Source organism: Callorhinus ursinus, unplaced genomic scaffold (assembly GCF_003265705.2).
Source record: "Callorhinus ursinus isolate GAN/ISIS: 27379988/994484 unplaced genomic scaffold, GSC_fseal_2.0 scaffold3, whole genome shotgun sequence".
NCBI classification, from domain to species: Eukaryota; Metazoa; Chordata; class Mammalia; order Carnivora; family Otariidae; genus Callorhinus; species Callorhinus ursinus.
The window spans coordinates 63157378-63182502 of NW_027397065.1; the positions used below are offsets into that span (position 1 = coordinate 63157378).

Sequence of the window (25125 nt, forward strand, 5' to 3'; positions counted from 1 at the left end):
TCCCTAGTGTTACACTCCTAACAGTGAGTGGTGATGACAGATCCAATCATAGCACTTAACCATGGGATGGCTTATACCTGGGGCCCTTGCCTTCTAACCCAGTGCTCTTCCTACCACACAAAATTGCCCCAGTATTGAAGAAATAGCACACATTTGGTCTACACAACCAGATGAGGGGTTTCTCAACAATGCAGTTAGCTTAATATTGTCTATGCAACTTGTTAGGAAAATAAAGCAAATATTTGTCCTATTTTTCCTTCTTAGAGTTGGAGACTGTTTTACCACAAGAAAGATTAGCACTCAGGTTGTCCTCAACTTCGCTATATAACTGAAGAACACCACTTCTCCCCAAGAATGGGTAGAAGCCCTATATTTTCTCCACCTATGAACCAAAGTCTCAGGAACTCAAAACCCCACTTTCAAACCTTATATACGGACTACTCAATCAGACTCTTTGATGTTATAAAATTTTACAAAATTATTTAGGTTTTTGTTTTGTTTTTAGTTAAACTACAATTGTGAGATGAGAGCTTTCTATTTGACCAGAAGATGAGACTAATAAGATGCATAATAGATAATATCAAAGTGGAGGTCCTTTCTTTCCCAGAAATGTGTTTTTCCATTTTCCAGTTTTAAAAATGATCATCTTTCTTTCACAATAGTTATAGCTATTTTACTAATTATATTGAAAGTGCTAGAGGATGTCAAGAAAATTGGGTATTACAATAAAACAGCCTTATCATATATTTGAAGCCCTTTTATCTTTAACAGGTTTTTTTAAAGCTATAGACCTGTGCACTGAATTTTTATTAATGTATGTAAAAATACATTAATAAAGATCTATATTAAGAAGTTATACAGAAAAAGCAGTTCATAATGTACCTTTCAGCTTTATAATTAGTTCTGTAATCTGTAATCAGATGATTTAAATCTCATAGAGTTAAATTATAAACTAAGTAATTTCTATTTCCAAGAGGAATCATTATATCTTTGGAATTTTGCAAAGCGTTAATGAGTTTTAGAGAAATTATTGCATTTCTTATTCACTTTATTCCCAGCAGTTAGCACAATATCTGGCATATGGTACTTGCTAAATAAACAATTGCTGAATGAATAAATGAAGATGTAATCATAAATAAGTGATTAGCAAAAGCACATTCATTTGTCATTGCCCCCATTCAGGGCATGAAAGACACTCACTTCCAAGTCTGAACTCAGAGCACTGATCCATTGCCTTCTGATTGGTTGGGTGCCCATTTTGACTAGATGGTTCCTTTGCCTTGTTGGTGATTCAATGGCAATATGCCTGCCTCTGGACAATGTGTGATAGAGTGCAAAGACTGCTAATCTGAATCAGAAGATGTAGGATCTGGTTGCTCACATGCATAAAGGAAATCTTCATTAAAACTGCAGCAAACTAGGCTCTGTGCTAGGCACCTCATATGCATCACAGAACCTAACTCATAAAACTCCAAAATGTAAAGGATTTATCCGCATTTCACACATGAAAAAAATCAGCTCACAAAGAGTAAGGTCACAGATCTAGGAGGCAGGATTGTAAAATCACTCTGACTCCAAAATCTACCACCAGTAGCAATACTAATGATATGACAAGACTGCAAATTGCAGCACTATACAAGTATGAGCTATTGTCATCATAATCTGTCAATCTCCTAAATTTCTATCTGTGCCCTCATAGATATCTCCTATCTGAAAGTGATGAATACCACTTAACATATCCGTGGAGTCCTTACTTGGCCAGACCATTGTGGGAGGCTCTGACCAGGCCTGCTGTGTTCAGTTCCTTCTTGGTCTGTTTAGGTCACACGTGACTGCCTGAGCATTTCACCCGTGGGCCATCATTTTGTAGGTGCGTACTCACTATTCGAGAGTGATGTTTGCTCACTCTTTTATAATCTGTTGAAAGGATAGCAAGATGGTGCTGGTGGCACAGCACTCCGCACTCAGATATTCGGTCCAGTGATACAGCTTTCTACTGGCAATTTTATGTCCATAAAAGCTAAGGATGCTGGACTTGCAGGGTACATGGCTGAGGATTAAAGGGGCTCTCATGCCCTGTCAAGACTTCACTCTGGGTTGGAAGTCTACCATGGCCACCAAATCAAGTGCGTCTCCCTTGAAGAACTAGGCAATCTGGGCATGTACTAGCTCACCATGCCCCAGGCTGATGCCTCATGATACACTTTGCTGAGAACACGTCGTTTGTGCTTATTAGAGTGAATTTTAAAATGTAAAAGATTTGAGTGTCACAGTGTTCATTCGGGTCAAGTCTCCAGCTCATCTTCTGCAGGGCAACTTCAGCCCTGGAGGGGCAGAAGGAAGTAGTCAAGAAAAGTTCTAGCTCATCCTAGCGTGGTTCAAATCCCAGTTCAGCCACTCAGCCTTCTCTTGCCTTAGCCTCCTCATTGGCAAGATGGTCATGGACTAAGACCTACCTCAAAGGGATGTTAAAAGGAATACAAGTATAATTATTTCTAAGCACTTGAAATAATATTTGGCACGTGGTAAAGCTATTTGAATGTTAAAGCTTTTTTAAAATTATGAAATAGGGGCACCTGGGTGGCTCAGTCAGTTAAGCATCTGTCTTTGGTTCAGGTCATGATCCCAGGGTCCTGGGATTGAGCCCCACAGCAGGCTCCCCGCTCAGTGGGGAGTCTGCTTCTCCTTCTCCCTCTGGCCCTCCCCCCCGCTCATACTCTCGCTCTCCCTCAAATGAATAAATAAAAGCAAATCTTTAAAGGAAATTTTAAAAATTAAAATTACGAAAGAGTTTACCAATTACTTTATTTTTTTACATCCGTGTGTCATTACAGAAGACACAAGTTTTATGAACAATTGGAAGGTTACTTACTGAAAAGAATTTCATTGATTTGAACTCCACCAAGCCAAAGTTAGTTGATAGTTTCATCAGGGTTTGGCAGAAGCTCGTGTACAGCCTACTGTGAAGAAATTACCTGTGCAAACTATGAGTATGAATGAGAGGGCAGGATATAACAAACCAAAACCAAACAACTTTTTAAGGCACTGTGAGCAAATGAAAGTCTACGTATTTCCGGAGTCCACTCCCTCTGCAAAGCATACTGCTACCAACTGCTGCCCACACCCCAGGCAGGCTTGGGGTCTACAAGGCTCCCCTCTCTGTAAGACCCTGTGCCTTTGCTCCCCCAGCAGCCGGGGGTGTGCTTCCCAAGACTCCACCCTTTCCTTTTGTAAATGGATGAAATACAAGTACAAGAGAAAGTTGTTTCTAGTAAAAACTAGATTGACTGCTTTGGGCTAACTCAATAAAGGGGATTCTAAACAACAACTGCTACAACTCTAAAAGACTGGAAAATCTAGAAGCATCCTGTACTCACATAAAGCCCATCGGTTGCGGTGTATGCTTGTAGGATGACCAAGAACTCCAGTGTGCCCATGCTAAAGAAAAAAAAAGTTCTCCCCCTACTTTCCAACATTGTCAAATAAATCTCCCGTTACTATTTTTTAAGTGAAAATAAAATGTATCTATATTTAAATTGTCCCCTTAACTGACTCTTTCAATTAACTAACCAAGGCAAATTGGACTTGATAGGAGGGTTTCTACTGTAATTATATGAAAATAGTTACTCTTGATAACAACTGGGTTTTATTGTCCCTTTAAAACAGAGCAATTGTCATAACTTTAAAATACGAGCTGAATGAGGCTCCTAGGATATGGCTCAGACCCATAATGCTTTCTATGTATGTGTATTTTAGACATACTCATTTATTGCCTATTATCTACATCCAATGGAGAATCTATTGGTTAATAACTCAATTGTTTCAGGATTATTTAAAATCAGAACAAGACCCCCACACCCATCTGAAGCTAAGTGCCCTGGACCTGCTCTAACAGCCAGCATACTTCTTAAGTACTAGAACAGCCCTGTCTTTGTTGGTGTTTGGGGCCTGAATCAAGTTTTTTGCCAGAAAACAAGAAACTTTCAGCAGGAAAAGACAATGTTAATGATATTAATAATGAATAAAGACACCATAGAAGGAACATACAAAAGAGAGTGGTGGGCCTGCTAACCTGTACTTCCTGAAGGTTTAGGGCTGACCAGAATTCCAGCAAAATATGGCCTTCAGCTTGTTTTGTAAATAAAGTTTTATTGAAACATAGTCACACACATTTATTTACATATTGCCTATGGCTATGTTTTCTTTACAATACCAAGCTGAGTAGTTGCAATACAGACCCAACAAATTAAAAAACAACAACAACAACAACTAAATATTTACAATCTGACCCTTTAAAGAAAACGTTTTCTAATCCAGCTCTTAAGGATCAATTCTATACTAGGCAGTGCTCTATAAGTTATGATTGTCAGTGTGTTTTCTAAAGATGTTCTGGAACTTTGCCATCATGGATTAATTCCTCAAGGTTATCCCCAACAATGAGAGACAAGCCAATGATTAAGCCACTGACACTGTCTTATGACACAAATTTCTCTTCAACTTCCCTTTCAGGATGCCTCCTGGAAGGAGTCACTCAAGAGCATGCTATGGAGTTAATTCCAGATGGACATTCTGATCCTGTATAAAGTCATTCTTTTCTCCACCCTGACACCCCTGTCTACCTACCTATGGGTCTGGCTTTGAAGATGGTGCCTCTCACAGATCTTATAGTTTGGAGCTAACCAGGAGGAGCCAAGAAGGTAGCTTGGGCCATTACTGACAAGCAGAAGAAATCTTTTTACAGGTCATTTTTTTCTCTGGACATAGCACTGTCTTGAGAGCCTGAAGGCTCATTACCTCTAAACGAATAAGCAAAGACCGCTTTTGAAGGGAAAGAAGACATAGTCAATGAAAACAGAAGTTGACATGAGTCTCTACCTACACACCCATGGTCATGGAGGTGGTGGGTCTAGCAGACAAAGCATTGGGCCACAATCAAAAGACTTGGGTCCTAGTGCTCATTCTGCCACTAATGAGATGCATGACCTTAAGCAAGTGACTTATCTTCACTAGACAATACAGGGTTAGACATTTACCCCTAGGGTTCCTTCTTGTGTTAAAATTCAGGGTTTCTATGATACCAGCCTTAGAAGGCGGTGTTGTTCCTACCAGTGCGTGGTATCTAGCAAGCACTATATAAATGTTAGCAATTGTTATTGTTTTGTGAAGGCACAATGCATGCCTTTAAATGTAAATGCCATTGTAACAATCAACAACCTAGAACAAATTCTAAACAACAGAGCATATACCCATAAGCAATGAAGACTGTAATTCCTATTGGCGTTCTCAATTAGCACAGTTTTGGGTTTTGTTTGGTTGGTTGGTGGTGGTGGTGGTTGTCTGATCTACAAACCAAGTGCAGTCAGCCTTCCTGAATACTTCCAACTGGAGAACTGATTCAATCATAGCCTAAATTTTGTACAGCGGTGGAGAGTCACCCCCCACCCCCCACAGAAAATCCTAGTGCAGGTTAGGACTAAGAACTAGGACTCCAGCTGTTGAGTTTTTAAACATCTTCTGCCTTTTTGTCATAAACACCTTCTGCAGGGAAGGAGGTGTCAGTCCTGAACTTCCAAATAAAATTCATCAGGTATGGGTGTAGAAGCACTGTTAGTACCCACCATAATCCCTCCCACCCCACCACTTCAGAGCTGGCCAGCCCACTTCCAGCCATCAATCTCTGCAACTTTTTGCCAGAGAGTTTCTCAGAAGACAGAAATCTGCTCTGCGACACAACTGGCAGGCTGGCAGTGTTGGGGAATGAACAGCCTCCCCTGCAGCAGCCCTTCCCCAGGGACGAGAAAGTTGGTCCGAATGCCCCAGAGCCTTTTCCCCTCAGGTAGGACAACTCCGAACCACGTGTTCTTTAACACTTCCTTGAGTCTCTCCCCTGAGTTTAGGCTCTATCACCCACAACGTACCCCACTTGACAAGAAAACCTTCAGGGATCGCCTTCTCGGTGGACTCCTTGTCTCACTCCCCCATGCTCCTGTTTTCTGGTTTTGTTTTGTTCTGTTTACCTTTCAAATAAATTATTTTTACTCAAATTTTTGTCTTAAGGTCTGTTACTGGCGAATCCAAACCAAGACAATGGATGCAACCTAATTAATTCTTTTAAATTAGAGTAATAAGCATTCCCAACTTAAATCAGTAGAATACCAGGTACAAGATATTTATAACCAAGGAATCAGAACAAAATCTAAAAAATATCAAAAGCCTAAGAGCTAGCAACAACTGCCTGAAGTGGGAGAAAGTCCAAGCTTCCCACGGCCTTTCCCCTTGAGGACAAATTCACTGGAGTTATAAGAGGTTAGTTTTGGTTCATGGTGACTTTCTCAAGAAATGAAGAACTATGTTCCCTTCATGTCATGTGTGTTCAAGAAAGCTCTGGGTTTCCAGGATTTCTATTAGGAGTCCTTGACACCACTGCGCTCATTTCTCAACACCACACAACGATGGATAGGTTGGTCTCAATGGGGTCTGATCCAAGAGGCCAGCAGATTTGGGCCTAGAGAACAAGTTCATCCTCAAAAGATCAAGGTTCCTGTTGCTTTGGCCATGAATTTACAGCAGGCATCCTTAAGCTAAATCAGACCTGATCCTCAGAGAGTTCTGAATGCAAGGCAAACATAAATCAAAACCTTATAGTTATGCCTAAGGAGGAAAATCGTAGAAATAGGGCATATATAACAAAGCAGTAGCACCAAAGGTATCAATTATGGTCCCAGCAGGAAAAAGAATTTACTTAATTAACAAAGATTTTAATTAAAAGACTACTTAGAGAGGTACGAGCTGCTTTAAGGGAGAGTAAGGGATGTTGAAGGCAACCCAGAGATCAGCCCGGGTGAGATGCTCTCGCTATCCCCAGGGCAGAAAGTACAAGTGGAGAAAACCACATTAAGTTACCGAGCCAAGCTTTTAGAGAAACACAGTAGCAAAGCAGGAGGAACCAAGGAAGAAATACACCAGATTCTCTCCCCTGCTCCCTCTGATCTCCTTCCAGTGCCGCCCATTGGCTGAACCCATGGGAAGAGAAGGGAGTGATGGTGCCCGGGCAAGGTGGCCCCAAGGGGCAAGGGGCAGGGCAGAGAAGAGAGGGAGTGAATGTGGGGTGAGGGGCAGGACAAAGGTAAAAAACCCACAGGCATGTGGGTGCAGAGCTGAATATGGGGGAACCTCAGTCTTCACGGATAAAACTCTGTAGTCATTTCCTTTGTTTCCTTAATACTCAGTTCACCATTTCTATCCTTTTATTATGAAAATATTCATACACACAAAAAGTGAGTTTTAGAGTGAACACACATATACTTACCACATAGGTTCTACCACTGACATTTTACTACTTGCTTTATCATATATGTATCATATATGTATCTACCCCTCTCTCCATCCATCAGGAAATCTTATTTTTTATGTATTTCAATGTAAATTTCAGACATCAGTACACTTGTCCCTAAATCCTTCAGCAGCATATTTACTTGGTTCAATTTTAATTGCTATTACAATGCAGCTTATTTTCAGCTCTGCTTTACATATACACATGTACATATATGTTTATATAGACACATATATAGTGTTTATGCACACACACTCACCCACACACACACACACGTACATACATACAGACATGTATAAGTCAATTGGTGAGTGGGTCAATCAATTGGTTGCTTTCAGTTGGGCTGCGCAGGGGCATTCGTTTTATCAAGCATGTTGGTCCTTACCAAACAAAGACTGGAAAAACCTTCGTGAACACTCCAGCTTTCAGTTGCTTTACTTTCCAGGGATTACAGAATTGATCTTCGTAAGCAAGCGAACACTCCAGCTTTCAGTTGCTTTACTTTCCAGGGATTACAGAATTGATCTTCGTAAGCAAGCCAGGGTCAGCACAATAAAACTGAAGAGGAACGCTGGAGAGCTAGAGTACGGTTTTTCTCCCGACCTCACAGTCAGATCTCATTACGAGACAGGGGCTGGCTTCCTCCCTTCTCCTGCAACCTGACCTTTTCAATCACACAGCCAATGCCATTCCCCACACAGCCTCCTTTTCCTTTGGTTTTAAAGACAGATGGGGGAAGGAGGGGAATTGAACATTGGACTATTAACGCCTCCTCCCCCACTATCTTTTGATGTACGAGTAAAAGGTATTATTGCCTTTGCTTCGTCACCTCCCAAGACATGATAAAACACAGATCTGAAGCAGCCCCACATGTTACATCAAACTCTACCTGTGCTCCACGTATTGGAGACGACATATTTCACAGGATGGACTCAATCAGACGCTCCTTAAAACCCCACAATTCCAATAGCCTTTGGCAGCAGCACGTAGGTAGGATTCAAATTGCAATACTGCCGCAGACTGCGTCCCGAGAGATTTCCTTCTCTAAATCACACTGCCATGTGGGTTTTCAAATGTCTGCTCAGGTGGAGCAAAAGGGTTGGCACATGGAAGCGACACCTTTCCTGTTTGGTGCTGGAGGGAGGAAATGAATCCGGGGACTGGGAACAGAATCGAATGAATCACACGATGTTAAAACATCTTTGCCCACAAGGCCATCACTTTCTGTTCCACAGCTGCCTGGGGAAGGCCAACTGCCTGCAGGGCACTCCACTGGGCGAGGGAGGGGACCCGCAGGTGAAGCCGACATGGTGCTTGCCTTGACAAAGTTACAAATCTAAATCGAAGGCGTGAGTCAGGCACACCAATCACATAATGCAGGGAGAATGGGAGAAATCACAAATGGCTCCTGGCTGAGAGGGCACATGAAGACTTCCCAGAACGGGGGGCAACGGAGCCATGCTTTGAAGGGTCACTGCATTTCCCTGGGCGGAGATGAGGGAAATATATTCCGAGGGGGCAGATCAACATGCTGATGGGTTCATACTGGGAAAGTGAAGAAGTGGTCTACAGAATAGCAAATAACCTAGTTTGGCTGGAATACAGGTTGTATATTCTTCAGTGAGAAGACAGGAAAAGTAAGTTGGAGCCATATTATGACAGACCTTGGATGCTCAGGTTTAGAGTTTGGAAGCCAGCAGGAGCCAGAAAAGAATATTAAATACAAGAGTGACAGGATTAGAACTGCATTTTAGGAAGATTATTCTGGCAGAGAGTATGGTTGACTCAAAACGGGGAGAGAATAGATATCACAGAAATAGCACCTTTTATATTTATTCTCTTAATACCATAGTAAAGAAGGTAGCTAAGGAAATTTTTTTATATTCTAACTGCAAATAACCTCTGTTTGGGTAAGGAGCCATAGAGCTGATACATGAAAATCTGTTACTACTACAATGGCTATATATAATCTTGACATATGATTTTGATTCTTTCTTCTTGGTTTTACACAAAGCCCCGAATGAATGTTGGCTATTTTTATTAAACTCTAAGGCTGATTCCAGATCTTTCATCAATAACATGAATTTTATGACTGATCTAGATACCAAAAGTCAGCATCTAACAATATAAACTCCAAATATCTATAATATAAAATTAAGGAAATGAAATTATTTTCAATTCCATTTTCATGGGAGCCGAAAGTCAATTATATATTTGTGTCAATGTTTTCAATATTTGAGGCTATATCAAGGGTGAAAAAGCTACCATCTCCAGCACTACATAAACTCTATAAACCATAATAAATCTAATTAATATGGACTAACTTTGGAGTGCAATTATTACTAAATGTTTAAGTGGTTTCCTAGGTGCATTTCCGGAAATCATATTATCTCATTTATTTATCACACAAAACCTTTGTCGTAGGTATTACAAGCCTTAAATTTCAGATGGAAATCTAAGGCATAAAGAGATTAAGTACTTTGTCTGGGGTCAGACAGCCATAAACTTTAAAACTAGGATTCAAACCCAGGTCTGTTTATTGGATTCTTGCTACAATTCCTCCAAGTTGAAGGGATGTGTGTAGGTTGTGACCAAAGCCCATAAATTACTTTAAAGGAATGCTTCTTTTTTTCAAATGAATCATCATTCATCATACTTGTTTAACTACACTAATTAGGAACTCCTAGAATATCAAAGATATGTTTAAGAAACCAACAGAAACACAAACAATGAATCATGGAACACTACATCCAAAACTAATGATGTAATGTATGGTGATTAACATAACAATAAAAAACTTTTAAAAATTAAAAAAAATCAGGAGGGCAAGAGGAGAGAAATGGACACTGGGTATTATATAAGACTGATGAATCACAGACCTGTACCCTGAAAAAAATAATTTTATATGTTAATTAATTGAATTTAAATAAAAAAGAATATATATATAAAAAAAGAAACCAACAGGAAGAAAGCCTTGAGACCTTGAGACTTGAATGATAAGCCTTGAAATACGCCACATTGAAGGTCTAGCGAACATCATTTGGCACTAAAGAAGATGGCTAAATGGTGGAGGAATGGAAAATTTCAAGGCCCGGCTGAGTCCTCTGGGTGGTCCCTGACACCCCAAAAGGGTCTTCTATAGGAGACATCTGGAGGGATTCTGGAGCACTCTCCAGCTAGTACTGCTGCTTCTCAATTGCAAACAGCCCTTCAGTCATCATGTACTTTGCAAAAGGCACACTAACCAGCCAGGAGTATGACTGAAAGCAGTACCTGTTCATTGTATGTAGTGTCCTATGACATGCATGGAGCCTCTGCAAGTAAAGAATGGCAAATCTTGTCGGTAAGTTTCCTCCTGACTGCAGAGCTGGACTCAAGCATGTTGCAATGATCATGTCCTTATCCATTAGCTGCAGGAACACCCCTGGATTGATGGGAAGCAACAAGGGCTAAGGATTGGACAACCTAGGTTCATAACCTGGCTCTGCCTCCTTCCTCTTTGCTAAGTCATCTGCTCTTGACTTCCCAGTAGGGTGAGGGTTACAAGATCAAATGAGATTATTTCTATGAAAGTGCTTTGAGATGTGTGGTGGTTCAACCCAATGTATCAATTTATTTTTGTTGGGATCAGTCCACACTGTCTTCAGCCCCAACAAAGCAGCCTGTGGTGTCTAAAAACTGATTTTTATATTTTAAGATGCATATCTCACTGAATAAATTATCCTAACATGAATAGTCCTTTTTGTTATGGGACACAAATAGAAAGAGCTTCCAGAAAACTATATGGAAAATAATTGGAGTTCCAGTTGATGTGTCTTAGGAATTCACTCTCTTTAACCAACTTGATAGTTGCTTTACTTTTTAAGAGGGATTAGTTTTACTTTGTGTAAAATGGAGCAAATAAGTAGCAACAAATAGCATATATTCATGTAAACATATACATATTTTTGCATCCTATTGTAAACCAATTTAAGTCCATTTGACTGCTTTGTTTTCAGGATCTTTTGTTAAATTATGATTGCTTCCAACACACAAAGATAGATGGCAACTATCTGCTTTTCAACCAGGTTGTACACTATAATGAATGCAAATTCTAGGCCAAATTCTGCCACATACACAAATATTCATTGGCAAGAGGTCAAAAAGTTCTCATAAACTTACTCTTTTAACATCCCCTATCTGTGGGCTTAGGAGATCCAAAGCATTCCATCAGAAACTACCTCCCACATCTGGTCACTTTCTTCCTGTGTATGCAGCCAAACTACATTTCCTGGCCTCCTTATAGTTAGGTTGGGGTCATGGGACCATGTTCCAGCCTGGCACATAAAAATCTCTCACACAAGCTTTCTTTCTCTTTACCTTCCATGATACCTTGGAAGCCCATTTTAAAGATAATAGTATTACAAGATAGAGGTTGCAAAGACAGAATGACTCAGGTTTTCAAGTCATCATTTGAAGGAGAGCAGTCCAGGAGAGCTACTCAACAAGGAACATTCACTTTGGACTTGGAGTAAGTGAAAAATATATTTTGTGTGAAGCCACTGAGATGTGGAGTTGCTTGTTACAGCAGCAAGCACCTTGCTGAGGCAGATACATCAATATCCTAACAGCAGAATTAGCAAATCAGTTAGGGGGAGCAGGCAAATGAGTCTACTGTTAAGTGAGTGAAATACAGGACTGAATGGGACTTTAGCCTAACTCCAAAGCAGCTTGACTATTGGGTTCACTAGTTCTTATTCTTTGTCTACACAAAAATAGTGGGACGAGTATGATCTTTCTAGCTACTCACATATTTCACCAATAAAAACATTATTTCTAACATCGTTTATGCTAATTAACAAACCATCTAGCCTGAATTTAAGCTAACATTTATTTTCATGTATTTTCCAAACCACCTCTAAGAGTGGACTTTATAGTAAAGGTCAAGTGGTAACTAGCCCTGGAGTGTGGATTTCTGGCTAGCATAGAGATAAAGCTCAAAACATTTGACCATTGGTATGGCACAGTCACTGAGAGATTAAAATAGATGTAAACTCTTACACAGGATTGGTACCTTCTATGCCAGATTACTTTGAGTGTTAATTAAGTACCCTTAGGATACAGATTAAAGTAATTCACACAGTGACTATTTATACTGAAGTATTTTAAAAATAAATTACAAGCAATATAACAGGCATCTAATTCACAGCCATCATCCATTTTATTTATTTCTCTGCTCACTCTAAGAATTATGAGCAAAGGATCATGGGACCTATTCCTAAGTGTAAAATTAGATCAATAAAATTAGCCATCTGTCCAAGGAAGGCTCTAAACTCAGGTTGTATTTAAGTATTATGTTTCCAATTGCCCAGATGTTACAGAAAAGTGTCTGCTGATACAACTCCTTTTGCACAATGTAAACCATTAACTGGCTAATATAAACTTATTGCACCAAGAAAAATAAATAGCATTAACATTACATTAAATCTGATTCCGGATCTTGGATGCCCTGTCAGCAAACACAAGTGTTAAGATTTAAATTGCTCAGGATTTGCAGAGTCAGATGAAGAGAGAATCTTCAAGTGTCTTTAGAGGAGTGAAGAAGAAGGGACTGGAAATGAGTTGAAAGCTTCAGGAGGTATATTCTTGGCTGGTGTGGTTGGTTAAGGTAATAGTAATTACTAGGATTACTGTTGAATGATAATATCCTATTTTTGTGGGGTGCTTAGGCACTTTCAAAGCACTGGTCCGTTTCATTTCCTTTGATTCTTAAAATAAGCTGGTGGGGTTATCTGGGATAAATGGGGGGTTTCACAGCCAGCCAAGGAAATGCAAGAAACATTCATAGCAAAGGAACAGCTAATGGAGCCTGGCCTCTAACATCCCATGTCCCTGGGAGTGGTTCAAGAATTACTCCCATCTACTGATCAATCAAACCCGAACCATTTCTTAGCTCCCAAGCTTCACGGAGATTTCCACCGACGCCCAGTCATGCATCAGTCTGGCTAATTCTCTTTCAGGAACAGCTGCTCCCCCTCCACCACCACACCTCCCCAAGACAATTACCAGGCAAACATCATCCACCACCCCTGAGGTTACTGTTTCTCCAAGGAATCCATTCAAGCAAGACCACGAACATGGCGGCCACATTTTCCAAACCAAAAATTGAGGCACGTGGTCAACCAGAGAGTCCTTCTGATTTGCCAATTATTTATCTGAAAAATTTTACGACTCAGTACAAATTAAATCACATGTACTCAATCATACATCAATATGTATGGAAAAGGAACACAAAATCATAAGTGTTCGTGTTTCTCGTCGTGCCCGGCACATATTCTTTCAGTCATGCATATGCACTCAGTTGTTTTCCTCTGTCCAGATTAAACAATCCCAGTTCCACAAATATTGCCTTCCGGCCTCAGGCTTCTGTGCCTTTTAAATGCTCTGGTACTTGTCCTGCCTCACTTAATCCTTCTAGCAACCTTAAATGGCAGGTTCTTTCCCATTTTTACAGAGGAGGATATGGAGACCACAGAGCTAACATAACTTGTCTTATATCGAGTCACTAGTAAAAAACAGCGTCAGCACTTAAACCCAAATCTGTCAAATACTAAAGTCTGTGCTCTCACCCAAGAAGAAACCAGACTCGGAGGCTGAAAGAACAGGTGCAGAGTGGGGGGTGGGGGGTGGGGGGCCGGGAGGGTGGAGTGGGTCTGAGGGAATGAGGGCCGGGGGGATGGGTTACACAGAGTTCCACGTGGCTGCTTGTTAGTGCTACTGCAGGCTTTCCCTCCTCCCGGGAGCAAGAGGAGGATTTGCCCAGAGGAGATGTTGTTCAGCCGCCTTCAGAAGACCACAAGCCCCAAATCCAACCTTCGGAAGACCTGTGGAGCCTAAGGTTACGATATTGATCCAGAGCAATGAGTTGTCGCTGCCAGTCCCATGTGGTGCGGACAAAGGAAGGAAGGGGAGACCGTGGGTGTCCCACAGAGCATCTGGGGAGAAGGCCCGGAGGAAAGGGAGGCCGACAGGAGCCTAAACTCTCCTTTGTCAGGTCTCAACGTGTGGACTGCAAACCACCTCATCAAGTCACCGGAGGTTCTTGTTAAAAAGGCAGGAGCTTGTGACGTGCTCCAAGAATTCTCATCCTCACGGAAGTTCAGGAATTACTTGCCTGGGTCAGAGGCCTGAGACCCGCTGAGGCCACACCTGCTCCGAGCCCGCTCTGAACAGTGCGTCCTCTGCGGGCAGCTCTTTCACCTGTGTGCCCTGCTCCCCCCAACCCCCAATCCCCTTGCGATTCGGGGGGTCTAAGAGGCAAGCGTCTTCCAGCTCATTTCAGGAGGCCAAAGCCACACTCTGGGGTCTTCAAAATGGGAGCGGAATCAAAGATGGGTTTGGGGGATTCCGCCACAAACGGCCATTTAGGCTCTGTAGTCCCTCTTTACCTTTTTCCTTTTTCTATCCCTGAAATAACAGGTATACTTCCAATATCTGCAGTTTGACATGCTGTGGCCAAAGTAAGTGGCAGGGGTCCTGACCAGCTCAAAAGATTTTCTGTTGCAGTCATAACATCCCGTCATTCACTGAGTCGATTGGGACCAGCCAGTCCTGCCGGCCGAGCGGGTGAGGCGAGAGACGCAGGCTACCCACGGGACCACCCTGTGGAAGCTGAGGGCCCACCGCGGCCCCACACACCTGAGTCCCTGTCTTCCAGAAACCTAGCTCTGTGGCACTGGACCACTTTTCAGTTAGACAGATGGACAACTACTCCCAAAAGAATTCTAAGATTATTAAAGCCCTGGGCTCAGGGTAAGAAACACAAAGCAAAAGCAAAAAACACCACTCAGTTCCTTTCTGGCCAAGTCACTCTTCCGTGAGAAAGAATTCTGAGGAACAAGTACTGCCTCATGTTATAGGACATTTACCCCTGACCTTGACCTCTCTGTCCCTTTACCTCCACAGAGAATCCAAGGAAAGAGAGGAGAGGGAGGCTTCTTATAGGGATTAGACAGGATGTGGAAACAAAGAGGAGGGTAGGAGGGCTGATGAGATGAGGAGCGGAGGCAGTATTTCTGCTACGTCGCTTAGACTGCATGGATGCCAGTAGTGAGGTACTGGGGCTATGTACACGGCCCTCATGGGGGGAAATATGCGTGGCCTTTATGAGCTCCGGTGTTCCCCAAGAAGCAAGACAATCTGGATCTCATTGTAGTGAAGGATCTTGAGTTGGAAAGGGAGAAGGAGGGACAGACAGATGAGCCGCCCCCCCAAATACACGCTTTGGGAGGGGGACTTGCCTGAGAGCTGTAAGAGAGGACATAAGCAGTCCCTTGGGCAGCAGGTTGCTGAGGTTGGCGTGCAGGAACCAGAACAGGGAGGCTTCTGACTCGTAGCCAGTGAACCTCACACTAGCAGCAGCAGAAGCTACCTAGAGGCTCCTGGATTCACCCCCATCAACGAGCAAGATACATTGCCCACCAGCTAACTCTGCTCTTCCAGACTCTCGTTTTTTTCTTTCTGAGTTACTCTGGATCTTCCCTGTAACCCAATTTTACAGGTAGGGAAATGCTGAGGGAGCAGAAAGGAAAAGATGAGAGCAGTTTTCCAACCTGAAAGCCAGTGTCTGGAGAAAATTATAAAGTAATGAAAAGCTCTTCCTAAAGATGGCTGTGGGGCCCCAGCTCTTCTAGGGAAGACCTTTAGTTCTCAACCCTGACCTGGCCTTGTCTCACTGCCCCTGGGGCCTCAGGCAAACTGGAAAGACAGGAGAAAAGGCAGGGCCCTCGTGTGGTCCTCCAGCCCCTCTCTCTGGGCTAGAGGGTGAATTAACACCATGAGTTACCAGTCTGCCTGTGGGAGCAGGTGTGTGGCTCGCTGTGTGCGGATTCCAGCACGTGCCTGGATTTCCCTTTCCCACCTTCCTGCTCCACACCAGAAAAACGACAGTCCTTCCCATGCTTCCTGGGGGACTCTGGATAAGGGAGAAGTACCCACTCAGGAGGGCCTGGGTACTAGTTCCGGTTCAGCTTCTGATGTTAAGTTGGACAAATCCCTTAATCACCCTCAGCCCAGTTGTCAAATGAGGCCTTTTCACTTCCTTCCAGGTCTCTGATTCTAATTTGTAATCTGAAAAGGAATGAAGGTTATGTGATGTCTCCAGGCCAGGAAGGCCCAGGGAGATGATACTGTCCTATACCCTACCTAGGGTCAGAAGCCCCTTTTCCTACCTCCAGGTCCTTGGATGGATCCTCTGGCCCTCACAAGACTTAGCACCCAGGAGCTCAACAAGAGAAAAGCAGCAGTTCATGGACCTGTAAGGTTACAGCCCCTGATTCTTGCAGATGAGGGCAGCGGACAATGGCTTCCAGAACTCCATCTCAGTATTGTTCACACTCTTGTTATCTTTGAAGGCCTGGGCACGATCCCGTGTACAAATGTTTAAACAGGTTCCACACACCCAGCAGCAGGGATAATGCCCTCCACTTGGCTCTGTCCCGTGGGAGCTCCCCTGTTCAGCCAGGACAGGTCTGCAGGCCTCTGCTACCAGGACCACTAAGGACTCCCTTCCTGGTCCTGAATATCACAGCCCGAATCCCATTCCACCACTTACTAGTTGTGTGACCTCGGAGGAGATATTTAATCTCTCTGAGCCACAATTTCATCTTCAGTTAAACAGGGGTAATAGTAGTACCCATCTCACAGAGCTGCTGGGTTGATTAAATATCAGTATGTGCCAAGTTCCTAGAGCAATGTAGCAAGCACTTAATTAGAGTTTGTTATTATTATTTAATTTGACTTAAGAGCTGTCATTTCTTGTTAGTCTCGGCAAATGCAGAGGTTTCTTTATTAATGCTCAATGGCAGAAGATGAGCTATCTTGGGGCGGAGGGGAAAGGTTGCCTATGTTGGACCCAAATTCAACTCATCATTGAAGCTGCTACTTGCTTTTTTTCCCACCAGAGGTAGGTGGGATGGGGAATTTTCAGGTTGATTTTGAATCCAAGACTTCTCCATCTTTTAGGAGCGTTAGGAGACAGACAGGGTCATCCAAAGAAAACAGGACTGTTCAGCACGCCTACATGGTGGCCACGCTCCCTTCAAAGTACTGCTCATAAACCAATTTCTATGGAGGAAATGAGGTATAAAGAAACTCCTATATGGATCCTAGCAGGATTTGCTGGTGTCTGGGGAAGATTATAAATTAGCTGGTTGCTGTTCACATCAGAGCCAAGCAGGGCACATTCAGTTTTTAATCTGGACCAATTTTCCGGATCAAAAACTAGTCTTTCCAAGGGATGTAAATGAGCCCAGGAGGAAGTTTTCCCCTGAAGTTTATGAAGTAGCTGTCATTTTAATCTGAGCAGTTTTCCAACCTGAAAGCCAGTGTCTGGAGAAAATTATAAAGTAATGAAAAGCTCTTCTAGGCTAAACCTAGTCCAAACACCACTTCTACCTCAAATTTGATGTATTTAATATGCCAAACTATTTAAAATGTAGAGTTTCCACTATCAAAACCCTATCCATGCTTCAAATAAAACCAGAGGGGCCAAGATGGCATATTCATGGCCTGAGGTTCAGAATGAGACCCTGGATGAACCAGGTAGAAAATATTTTTAGGAGAGAAGCTACAAAAAATAAAAAAGGAAAGATGGTGACCCATATGAGTAGTTTTATATACAGTAGGCTTTTGTGGAATGCTTTTAAAAAAATTCTGCTTAAATGGATTGAAATCTATCCTTAAAAGAATATTACATACACCGCTTAAGCTTAAGAACTATAGATACAACTAGGCATCACTCAAAAATTGTGACTACATGGTTTTATATGAATAAACCCACAGAATACAATTGATCATGATGTGCTTATCTTAAGGAGAGAAGTTAGAAGCCCTTCACTGAAATCCTTGAAGATGTGTATATGCATGCATGTGAGAAACAATTTAATATAACACTGCCTTGGACTACTGCTATCATCTCCAAAATGAATCGAACAGGGGCTATAGAATAGCTCATAACTTAAGTGTGTTGCAGATTATGATAATGACTCTAAATTTCAAGGCAGGTAGCAATAGACACAGCTTGAAGAGTGAGGGTGTCCCCCAGAGCTGAAAGGCAACAAGTCATATTTCCAAATGAAGAGATTCTTGAGCAGTGAAAATATTTAAGCAGCCTTATGGGACCCTGCCAAGATTATTTTCTTCGCCCTCTGATAAATTTCCCTGGTTTGTCTCTTTCTTATAGAATCGTTATTTGTGAAGATAAACTGCACTTTCTGCAGTTTTGCAGACTGCATTCAAATAAAGTTACATTGCTTTCCATTGTTCATAAGATGTAATTAATCCCATAAGACAACCTCGCTTACAAAGTAAACAACAAAAACCAAAAAACAAAAAATCCCCAGAAAAACACAGATTTTTCAGCATTTAAAATACGGCCTCAGCAAAGTAGAATAAAATTCGTTATTCAGGCAACATTTAGCACTTTATTGTTTAGAACGCTGTACTTGGAAGAATCTCACAACAGATCAAATCAAAGTAGACAAAAATACATGAAGAACTTTTACCAGTATAACGAGAGGAAATGCAAGTTACTGAGTTTCCAGTTCTCTCCAATTCTTTGTAACAACCTACAACACCATACATCTTTGTTTAAATTGCCCAGCAAAGAAAGACGGGAGTTCAAAATACGGTAAAATTAACCCATCGGGCACTCCTTTCTGAGCAAACGGGCCCCAGCGTGGAAAGCATCCTTGAAACCAGAGACCACATCCCACACAGTGCCGGGCAGGACCACAGATGGGCACAGGGAACGCCAGGCAACAGACACTTAACACGAAATGGCTGGGCTCTGGACAATATGAATTCAATAAAGATGTTTAGAGACACAGGAGGAGCTGTTTGACTTCTCTTGCACAGTTGCAATCCTCTGTAATTGAGACAGCATGATCGCTGTCCCTACTCTCAGCTCTCTGTGCTCAAATACACAGCCCGCCTCCACCTCTACTATGTCTGGAAAATAGATTATTCTTTCAACAAACAAACATCCCTGGAACCGCCTGAGCTGGGGGGGGAGGCGGGGGAGGGCGAGGTTCGCGTCTTTTCTCAGCTCTGGGCAGAGATGAACCCAGTTAAACTGCCACCGGTCAGGGGAGAGAGGGGCGGTTCGTTGCCCGCTCTGCGTCCCGGCAGGGACCGGGACCCGGGCGCGGTGTCCTCGGGCGCGCCCCGCGCGTTACCTGGCTTTCGGAGAGCCGCTCTGAGCGCCACTGCGCTGGGTCCGAGGCTGGAAGCCAGGAGCAAGAGCCGGAGCAAGGCGCCCCGGATTAAATCCATTTCACCGCGGGCGCCTGCAAAGTTTCACCAAGTCCCGGGCGCACAGGGAATGGGCGTCTCCTGGGGGACGTGGGGGGAGGCGGCCCCCGCGGATCCCCTGACCCGGGTGAGGAGGTGGAGGGCTGAGGGAGTTGGACCAGCAACGACGGAGGAGTCCGAGGAGGCCGGGCACCCTCCGGGAGGTCGGCGTGCGGGAGTGAAGTCCTCTCGGAACCGCAGGGCTTTTCGGAGGAGGGGGGCGGGGGCGGCGAAGGAAGCCGACGGGGAGGGACCGGCTGGCCGTGGGAGGGAGGGAGGCTCGATCCGCCCGGGATGGAATTACAATCGAGTGGAAGTGAGAGGGGCAGGCTCGGAGACAATTTACTCTTCGCCCACCTCCGGGGCCGACAGCCCTCCCATCACCCTCTAACGACCCCCGGCCTCAGCCCTTCCCTGCTGGTGACCTAGATTGGGGCGCTAGGAGGGGCCGACAGGGCGGGAGTTAGGGGACTGTGAGTCCAGGACCCTGCGCTGTGGTCCTGACCCTGAAATCCTGCGGCGCTTTCCCCTCCCCCGGCTGTACCCCCTCCCCTCCTGCAGCCGTCCTCCCCTCCTGCAGCCGCGCCCCTCTAGGTCACTTCCACCCAGCTTGGGGACTTTTCCCAACACCTCCAAAGGTTGCTGTGGTCTGTCCAGCGCACTTCGGGGGGAGGGAGGGTGTCTGCGGTTTGCAAGTGGGGGAGGATAAGAGGAAGAGGGGGCGGGGCCGGCCGAGTCTAGGGCGCTAAGAAGATAAATGGGATTTAAGGCGCGCAGATGGAGAGCGGAGGCCCAGCCACTCGGTTGGAAACGCGGGGTGGAGATTAGGGCCCAACGCGGGGGAGCGGGGTCCCCTCCCTGCAGAGGAAGACAAATTGAGACCCTCCAGGGGAAGAGATGAAAGTCCAGGTTAAGCCTGGCGTCGGGGAGACGGATGCGAGCTCAAGCCCCCTGGCGGACCGAGAAGACCAGACCCGGACCGGCAACCGCCGGCTGAGCTGGGGTTGGGGGCCTGAGCGAGGTCCTGGCCACTGATTCAGGGACCTGGGTTCCCGGGTCAGCTCCCTTCTCCTCTGGATTTGCTGCCCTACGATTCAGTAAAATACGCTTTTTGTCGGGTTTCCTGGTGGCGCTGCGAGAAGGGAGACCCCGGGACTCAAGTCCACTTGCACACTAGCGTGCTGATCTTCAAGCCAGCGAGAAGAGAAAGCAGATACATAAATAAATAAACCAAGAGAGAATAAACCTGGAAGAAAACACAGCCTTGACCAATTCCTGGGGAAAGATCAAAGGCCCTAGGAAGTGCCCCGCAGAGGGAGCCAGCTTGGAAGAGCAGGAGGAAACAAGGTTGACCCATATCTCCCCCACCCCCCAAAGATTTCTCTTCTTTTTAGGAATGAAGTATGCCCTGGCTAGAGGGTTTGTAATGAGCCCAGTCTTGTTTGTTAGCAAAGCCTGAGAATATGGTCCCTTAGTGTCCGCGTTCTCAGGTGTGCAACTGCCCATAATAAGTTCAAGTCCACTCCGACTGGAGTATTTGCAAGTCTTAGCTGTGATACCAGACCTTGTCCTTTTACGTGGAGTTAGAGTAGAAAAGTTGAACAGCCGGTGCTCTTCACTTCCAAGATGATAACAAGGCCATGTTTGGATGCCAGGCAATGTGACTGCCCTCAGGACTGCTAGTCTCAAACGCAGCAGAATCATATATCCTTGGGACTGTCAGGATGCCCAGAGGTCATCTAGTCCCTACCTCCATTCCATGCAGAAACCTGCCTTCAGCACCTGTGGCAGGTCATTCACCTGGGTTTAACCTCCACCTATGACAGAGAGATCCTACCTCACCACCGGCCTGGAAGATGTTGGATAGCTCTTTTTTTTTTTTTTAAGATTTTATTTATTTATTTATTCATGAGAGACAGACAGAGAGAGAGAGAGGGAGAAAGAGAGAGGGAGGCAGAAGGAGAAGCAGGCTCCCCAAGGGGCAGGGAGCCCGATGCGGGACTCGATCCCAGGACCCTGGGATCATGACCTGAGCTGAAGGCAGACGCTTAACCATCTAGCTCTTTTTATGAGAAAGTGATTTTTTTAATGATTTATTTATTTGAGAGAGAGGGAGCACGAGCAGAGGGAGAGGGAGGGAGAATCCGAAGCAGACTCCCTATACAGCGCAGAGCCCAAGGCAGGGCTCGATCCCAGGACCCTGAGATCATGACTTGAGCCAAAACCAAGAGTACACCACTGAAATGACTGAGACACCCAGGCGCCCCATGAGAAAGTGACTTTTTATAGCCGACCTAATGTAGCACCCAGAACCAAGCAAGTGGTACCAGGAAGATACCTTCCATGTTGGTTCTGCTCTTTCCCACCTAAAAATAATTCTCCCTGAGGTAAGAATTGGAAGTAATAATAACCGCTATTATGGCTAGCATGATATTAACACCTATTATATACCAGACCCTCTCTGAAGTGCTTTAGAATCCCAATAACAACCACACCATGTACGTATTGTTATTGGTATTATTCCCATTTGACAGATGAGGAAACTAAAGCATGAAAAAGTTAAGTAACTTTCTCAAAACTCACGCAGCTCCCAAGAGACAGAGCTTTGACTGAACCCAGGTGGTCTGGTTCCAGAGTCCAGGCTTCTAAGGAGAGGGAGGGACAGCAGACATAGAAGTGGACCAAGAATCACGGGACCTTGGTGTTTAATCTTAGGCTCTGCCCATAGTGTATCCTGGTAAAATGAAGGGGCTGGATGAAATCATCGGTAACTTCCAGGTTCTGCTTTGTCTTTATCATCTGATAACCAGCACCATCCAATCCAAGCCAGTTTTGCTCTGAACGTGCCTTCTAAACGACTTGAACAAACTGTCCACTGCAAATTTTGCAAGCCCTAGTACCATCCTTCTTGCATACCCTTGACCTCTGCCCATATTACTGCTTCATCCCTGGCCCTGGGCCTCCCTTTGATCTTTTGCAGATGGCCATAGGTGATTGGAAAGCTGGCTTGGTTTCTTCAGAGGCCCCTCTTGTTTCTTCCTTGCAGGATTACCTTCAATTATATTATTATATTTTACTTTTGAGCACCTCCAAATGCTCTGGACCCTCAGGCCATTGAGATACGGCCTTACTTCCTGAGATCTGCTTGTTACAAATCGGGGGCATGCCTAGGGCATACTGAACTTATTTCCTTTGAGAGTCAAATCACACCCGGCAAATTTCCCTCTCCTACCAGTTTGACAACCAGTTTATGACACTTATAAATATGACTACAGATAAATGGACACTTGCCTTTCACTTCTTTCCTGCCTTCTGGGAGGAAGGGAACTAGAGAGGGCAAAGAGGCTTTGAATGTTTCATTTAAAAAAATCTGTTCAAATTCACCAGAGGTCTAAACTCAATTAATGAGGTCACCAGCAGAAGAGTGATCTGCCTGCTTTGCTCAGTAGCATAGAAGAGTCTGATCTTTGCCCCTTGGAATGGATTTGGAGGGTGTTTAGAGGAAAGTAAAGGCAAAGTTACCAATGACAGAATGTTGAGGAAGTCCCTCCATGAGAGTGAGGAAAAACCAGCAGCCAAATAGCCTTAGATTTAATTTATTTTTTTTGGAGAGGTTATATGTACATATAAAATTTGAAAATGTACATATAAAATTTGAAATGTGCATCAGGCAGAGTGTATAGTGACAAATAAGTTTCATCCCACCCCTCCCAGAAGCAACCACTATCATCAGTTACTTGTGTATCCTGCCAGAGATATTCTATTGAACATATAAGCAAATAAATACACAAATACTTAACACAAACAGGAGAATCTTGTACATGCTTTTTTTTTCAAATTACAAAACTGTATTTAATATCTGAACACAATTCTATAAAAACAATGCATTCAGAAGGCTAAGGACTTGAAGGAATCATGTAACGGTGATTATAGATTACAAGGATTCTTTGTATGGTGATATGTTGATTTTTGAATTTCCATTATATTTATTTATTTTTTTTTTATTATTATGTTATGTTAATCACCATACATTACATCATTAGTTTTTGATGTAGTGTTCCATGATTCATTGTTTGCATATAACACCCAGTGCTCCATGCAGAACGTGCCCTCCTTAATACCCGTCACCAGGCTAACCCATCCCCCCAACCCCCTCCCCTCTAGAACCCTCAGTTTGTTTTTCAGAGTCCATAGTCTCTCATGGTTCATCTCCCCCTCCGATTTCCCCCCCCTTCATTCTTTGCACGTGCTTTTTAACCTGAAAATCTGCCCAAATCAGCAAATAGAGATCTGCCTCCCTCTTACTGACTGCTGAATAATATTCTGTTGTGTAATGTGCAATTGTTCTTTCTCTGTTGTTTCCTATTATGTCATTATAGACAATACTGCAGGGCATGACCTTGAATGACAGTTTGCACATGTTATAATAGATGGTGGGGTACATTTCTAGACTAGCCATTGCTCAGCAGAAGGGTAAATGCCTTTTCATTTTGATGATTTGGCCAAATTTCCTCCCTAGGAGAGTATACAAATTTATATTGCCACAAGCAATATAGAAGCATAACTAATCCCACAAACTCTCATCAACACAGTATCTTATCAAACTAGAACCATATATTATTTCCAGCTCATGGCTGGCTCAGCCAGTTAAGCATCTGACTCTTGATCTCAGTTCAGATCTTGATCTCAGGGTCATGAGTGCAAGCCCCACATTGGGCTCCACATTGGACATGGAGCCTACAAGGAAGGAGAGGAGAGGAGAGGAGAGGAGAGGAGAGGAGAGGAGAGGAGAGGAGAGGGGAGGGGAGGGGAGGGGAGGGGAGGGGAGGGGAGGGGGGGGCAGGGGGAAGGAAGGGAGGAAGAAAGGAATCCTAGTTTGTGAAGTGTCTGTTCATGCATTTTGCCCATTTTTCTATTGATTTGTCAACCTATTTCTTACTGATTTGTAAAAGTTCTGTACATAGTCTGGATAGAAGTCATAGGATTTTTTTGTTGGTGGTGGATGTTTATATTGAAAATATTTTTCCCACTCTGTTTTGTCTTTTAACTCTCTTAATAATTTTGAATGAACAAAAGTCCTAATTTTAATGTACAATTGATCAATTCTTTTCATTAATGGCTAGCATTTTTAATGTCCTGTTTAAGAAATCTTTATTTACCTCAAGGTCATGAAGATATTAGTCCATGTTTTATTCTAAAAGTGTTACTGCTTACCTTCCACATTTAGATCTGCGATGGATTTTTGTGCATGATGTAGGATAGTCCTCAAGTCTGTCTGACTGGATGCTCCCTCCTGATTTAGATGTGTGCAGGTGCATCTTCACGGGGAGATGGAGCTTCCAGAGTATAGCTTTGGGAGGGTATCTTTTCCTCTGCAAGCATCAGCCAAGCTGATATTCAAGGCTAACACTGTGACTACACTTCTCACCAGGTATATCCAAGTAGATAGCTACCTTGCATTA

At 43.7% G+C, this 25125-nt stretch overlaps 1 protein-coding gene across 3 annotated transcripts in view; it reads right to left on the bottom strand.

Moving 5' to 3' along the window:
* EGFLAM (EGF like, fibronectin type III and laminin G domains) overlaps nucleotides 1-19944 on the bottom strand; it is a 188287-nt gene extending 168343 nt beyond the window's left edge. Inside the window, exon 1 of one of the 3 annotated variants that reach the window (XM_073890971.1) lies at nucleotides 19549-19940. In XM_073890971.1, coding sequence (XP_073747072.1) covers nucleotides 19549-19645 — 97 coding nt within the window. In that variant the 5' untranslated portion in view covers nucleotides 19646-19940. Of the gene's footprint in view, nucleotides 1-19548 lie in introns of all 3 variants that reach the window. The other 2 variants (XM_025866656.2, XM_073890972.1) reach the window with 2 other exon arrangements.
* Between the last annotated feature and the right edge of the window lie 5181 nt (nucleotides 19945-25125).